This window comes from Rattus norvegicus, chromosome 20 (assembly GCF_021556685.1).
Source record: "Rattus norvegicus strain SHRSP/BbbUtx chromosome 20, alternate assembly SHRSP_T2T, whole genome shotgun sequence".
Taxonomy (NCBI): domain Eukaryota; kingdom Metazoa; phylum Chordata; class Mammalia; order Rodentia; family Muridae; genus Rattus; species Rattus norvegicus.
This window is the reverse complement of record NC_141553.1, coordinates 853,372-858,417: the sequence shown is the minus strand read 5'-3', so window position 1 is coordinate 858,417 and position 5,046 is coordinate 853,372. Positions and strand designations below refer to the sequence as shown.

The following is a 5,046-nucleotide window of genomic DNA, read 5'->3' as shown; positions in this document are numbered from 1 at the left end:
TGGAAAATATTACATTATAACACTATGTACATGGCTTCATTCTGTTACTAGACTGGTCACTACAGACTACTCAGGGCAGACACTTTTGCACTTTGTGGACATTTTACTATGTAATCACATTGGGCTTCAAACATTTGCAGCTCACATAGACGAATCTGAAATTTTACTTGAGATTACTTTAAGATTAGAGACACAGGCTTATCCATTGCAGCCTATTCTGACTCTTCCATGTCTGAAGAGCCTTGAGATGTAGACCTCTATGTGTCTACAGACAGGACCTGAAACATCCTTCTCCTTTCCTGGGTCATTGTGAAAATAGCTCTTTCTTGTATGAATCTCAAATAGAATCCCACTACATTGATTTTGGCACATCCTGAGGATGAACTCGACATCTGATGGAGACCTAAAAGCAATAGAAAAATTAGGCAGATTTTGCCTCTTTCAACATAATTTCAAATAACAAGGAGGGAAATTTGTACTGATTTCAAATTTTTCACTTCATTTTGTGTGATTTAGTATTTTTTTAATATCTCAACAGAATAGCATTTGTATTAGATAATAGTTTTTTAAAGTATTTAGAGACCTTCTGATGTTCCAATTTTTATTTGACTCTGAACTTTGGAAGGTATGAAATACACTTTTGGCAAGCTTTATTTTTTTAATTTGACCTACAAGTACTAAAAATATAAAATGAACAAATATGCACAGGCTGTTCTGTTGCTAGTATTTACTGTCATCAATTCCTCCACAAGGACTGCCTCCATTTCCCCTGTCCCATGGGCCCTCATCAATAATGCAAACGTTTGCATTGGGCTGCTGTAGATAATTGGAATGAGGCCATCTACAAAGGACAATTTTTTTAAGTTACCAGATAAGCCCTACTCAGACATTCCTCTTTATGGCTATATTTCTCCCTTGGCTTCTATATCTAAGTCACTGAGGAAGCCTTGCAGTTCCTTCCAGATGTGAGAATATACAACAGGTTTACATAGACCTGCAAAATTAACTGGCAAGAGTATATGAACTCCAAAAAAATATTACTGAGAAGAAGTCAGGAACCAATAAGAAAATATTGAGTTAAAAAAAGGTAAGTTCAAAGTTAGACCATGTTGAGAGAGAGAGAGAGAGAGAGAGAGAGAGAGAGAGAGAGAGAGAGAGAGAGAGAGAATGGTTAAAGAGAGCAAGTGGTAACAGGAATGAGGAAAACTTAATTCAAAAGGACCTTTTCATATTTTCATTGATAATTGACTAAAGGGAATCTAAATGAACAACTGACCATCACTTTCCCTTTTGTCTTTGTTAGCACAGTATCACTCTGTAACCTAGGCTGTCATTTAACTCACAGTGACCTTCTGCCTCCGCCACACAATTCTTGGGAGTAAAGGATACACCAGCTTTCCCTGCTAACATGTTGTCATTTAATGGTTGACAAGTAAGAATATGCTGTAAAAAGAATCATCTACTAGTATGAATAGGGAAAGGATTGGTTTTAAAAAACTTTGAGCTGAGTGGTGATTTCTGAATTTTTTTAAAAAATAATTTAAAAAATTCTCAACTAACAAATTTTGAATTTACCCAAGACTCTAGAATTAATAAAATGATATGATGTAGAAATAGTTCAGTAGTTAGTGGAATTGTTCCGGTTTGAGGAGTGGAGTTTGGACACACAGTACCCAGGACTGAGTCATGCATCATTTATATAATTCCAACAGTAAGGTTATGAAAAATACAAGAAGGTGGATTCCTCACTCAGTCTTGCAAAAACAAGTAGCTTCAGGTCAAGTAACAGACCCTGTTTCAAAAAATAAGGCAGACGCTATAGGGTAGAAGCATACTTGAAATTGGTATACAAACATTACAAGCACATGCATGTCCATGTATTTATTACACGCACACGTGCACACACACACACACACACACACACACACACACACACACACACACACATACAAGAGGGAGAGAGAGAGAGACGTGGGGAGAAAGAGACAGAGAGAGATAGAGTCTGAATAATTTCCCTAATCAGAAAGAATTCTTGTAATGATTTTGTCCCTTCTTTCAGGAGATGAGTGTCAACTGTTCGCTGTGGCAGGAGAATAGTTTGTCTGTCAAACGCTTTGCATTTGCCAAGTTTTCTGAGGTCCCTGGAGAATGCTTCCTCCTGTTCACCCTCATCCTTCTCATGTTCTTAGTATCACTAACAGGAAATGCTCTCATAGCCCTTGCTGTTTGTACCAGTCCATCTCTACACACCCCCATGTACTTCTTTCTGGCCAACTTGTCTCTCCTGGAGATTGGCTATACTTGCTCTGTCATACCCAAGATGCTGCAGAGCCTTGTGAGTGAGGCCAGAGAAATCTCTAGGGAGGGATGTGCCACACAGATGTTTTTCTTCACATTTTTTGGCATAACTGAGTGCTGCCTATTGGCAGCCATGGCCTTTGACCGCTGCATGGCCATATGCTCCCCACTCCACTATGCAACCCGAATGAGTCGTGAGGTATGTGCCCATTTGGCAATTGTTTCATGGGGAATGGGATGCATAGTAGGTCTGGGACAGACCAATTTTATTTTCTCCTTGAACTTCTGTGGACCCTGTGAGATAGACCACTTCTTCTGTGACCTTCCACCTCTCCTGGCACTTGCCTGTGGTGATACATCCCAAAACGAGGCTGCCATCTTTGTGGCAGCAATCCTCTGTATATCTAGTCCATTTTTGCTGATCATTTATTCCTATGTCAGAATTCTCGTTGCAGTGCTGGTGATGCCTTCACCTGAGGGGCGCCATAAAGCTCTTTCCACCTGTTCCTCACACCTACTTGTAGTCACACTCTTTTATGGCTCTGCGTCCTTTACCTATTTGAGGCCCAAGTCTAGCCACTCACCAGGAATGGACAAACTCTTGGCCCTCTTCTACACAGCAGTGACATCCATGCTGAACCCTATCATCTACAGTCTAAGGAACAAGGAAGTCAAGGCAGCACTGAGAAGAACTCTGGACCTGAGAAAAATAATGTCAATAAATAGGTAACAGAATCATGCAAAGCTGCTATTAATAAAAATGTGCAAAGAGCCAGATTAAAAAAGAAAAACTTGTACATTCTTCTGTCTGCCTTATGTTGAGTATCTTTGTAATTTTGAAGGTGCTTCTGTACTCAGCACTATTTTCTTTTTTTTCTTTAATTTTTTATTAGATATATTTCTTTACTTACCTTTCAAAGGTTATTCCCCTTCCCAGTGTCCTTTCCATAAGCCCCCAATCCTTCCCGTCCCACATTTAGGCATTATCCCTATACATCCCCTTATTGCCCTCCTCATATTCCCCTCACTGGGGGTCCAACCTTGGCAAGGGTTAGTGCCCCCATCAAGGTTATTCTCTGCTACATATGCAGTTGGAGCCCTGGGTCAGTCCATGTATATACTTTCATTAGTGGTTTAGTCACTGGAAGTCCTGGTTGGTTGGCAATGTTGTTTCTTTGGGGTTGAAAGCTCCTTCAACTCTTTCAATACTTCCTCTAATTCCCCCAAAGTGGGTCCTATTCTCAGTTCTGTGGTTTGCTGCTAGCATTTACCTCTGTATTGGACATGCTCTGAATGTATCTCACAGGAGAGGTCTATATCCAGTCCTCTTCAGCATGCATTTTTTAGCTTCATCAATCTTATGTAGTTTTGGTGGAGATATATATATATATATATATATATATATATATATATATATATATATATATATATATGTCACATATGTGTCAGGCTCTGAACGGCTGAGTCGCTGCTCTGAACTTTGCTTCCATATCCCCTCCTATGGATATTTTCTCCCTTTTAAGAAGGAGTGGGAGCATCTGCAGTTTGGTCATCTTTCTTCTTGAGCTTCCTGTGGTCTGTGGATTGCATCTTGGGTAATTTGAACTTTTTGGCTAATATGCACTTATCAATGAGTTTATATCAAGAGTGTTTTCCTGTGATAGAGTAACCTCACTCAGGAAGATATTTTTTAGTTCATACCATTTGCCTATGAATTTCACAAAGTCATTGTTTTTGATAGCTGAGTAGTACTCCATTGTGTAAGTGTACCACAGTTTTTAATCCATTCCTCTCTTGAAGGACATCTGGGTTCTTTCCAGCTTCTGGCTATTATAAATAAGGCTGCTATGAACCTAGTGGAACATGTGTCTTTGTTGTATATTGGAACATCATTTGGGTATATGCCCAAGAGGGGAATAGCTGGGTCCTCAGGTAGTGCAATGTACAGTTTTCTGAGGAACATACAGGCTGATTTCCAGAGTGGTGCTACCAGTTTGCAATCCTACCAAAAATGGAGGAGTGTTCCTCTTTCTCCACATCCTCGCCAGCATCTCCTGTCACCTGAGATTTTTATCTTAGTGATTCTGACTGGTGTGAGGTGGAATCTTAGGGTTGTCTTGATTTGCATTTCCCTGATGACTAAGGATGTTGAGCATTTCTTTAGGTGGTTTTTGGCCATTCGATAATCCTCAGCTGAGAATTTTTTTTTTAGCTCTGTACTCCCTTTTTTAATAGGGTTATTTGGCTCTCTGAAGTATAACTTCTTGAATTCTTTGTATATTTTGGCTATTAGGCCTATATCAGATATAGGATTAGTAAGATCTTTTCCCAATCTGTTGGTTGCCGTTTTTTTCTAGTAACAGTATCCTTCGCCTTACAGAAGCTTTGTAGTTTTATGAGATCCCATTTGTCAATTCTTGATCTTACAGCATGAGCCATTGGTGTTTCTTCAGGAAATTTTCTCCAGTGCCACTGTGTTTGAGACTCTTCCCCACTTTTTCTTGTACTAGTTTGAGTGTATCTGGTTTGATGTGGAGGTCCTTGATCCACTTGGACTTAAGCTTTGTACAGGGTGATAAGCATGGATCAATCTGCATTCTTCTACATGCTGACCTCCAGTTGAACCAGCACCATTTCCTGAAAATGCTATCTTTTTCCCACTAGATGGTTTTCCCTCTCTTGTGAAAGATCAAGTGACAATAAGTGTGTGGGTTCATTTCTGGGTCTTTGATTCTGTTCCACTGTTCT

The 5,046-nt window shown here is 39.7% G+C and overlaps 1 protein-coding gene across 2 annotated transcripts; it reads left to right on the top strand.

The window, feature by feature from the left end:
* Positions 1 to 2,062: 2,062 nt before the first annotated feature.
* Positions 2,063 to 3,028, top strand: Or10al27 (olfactory receptor family 10 subfamily AL member 27). Of its 2 annotated transcripts, XM_087597929.1 has the most exons (2): positions 2,063 to 2,394; positions 2,827 to 3,028. In XM_087597929.1, exons 1-2 carry the CDS (start codon positions 2,063 to 2,065, stop codon positions 3,026 to 3,028), a joined length of 534 nt encoding a protein of 177 aa, XP_087454055.1.
* The last annotated feature ends 2,018 nt before the right edge of the window (positions 3,029 to 5,046 follow it).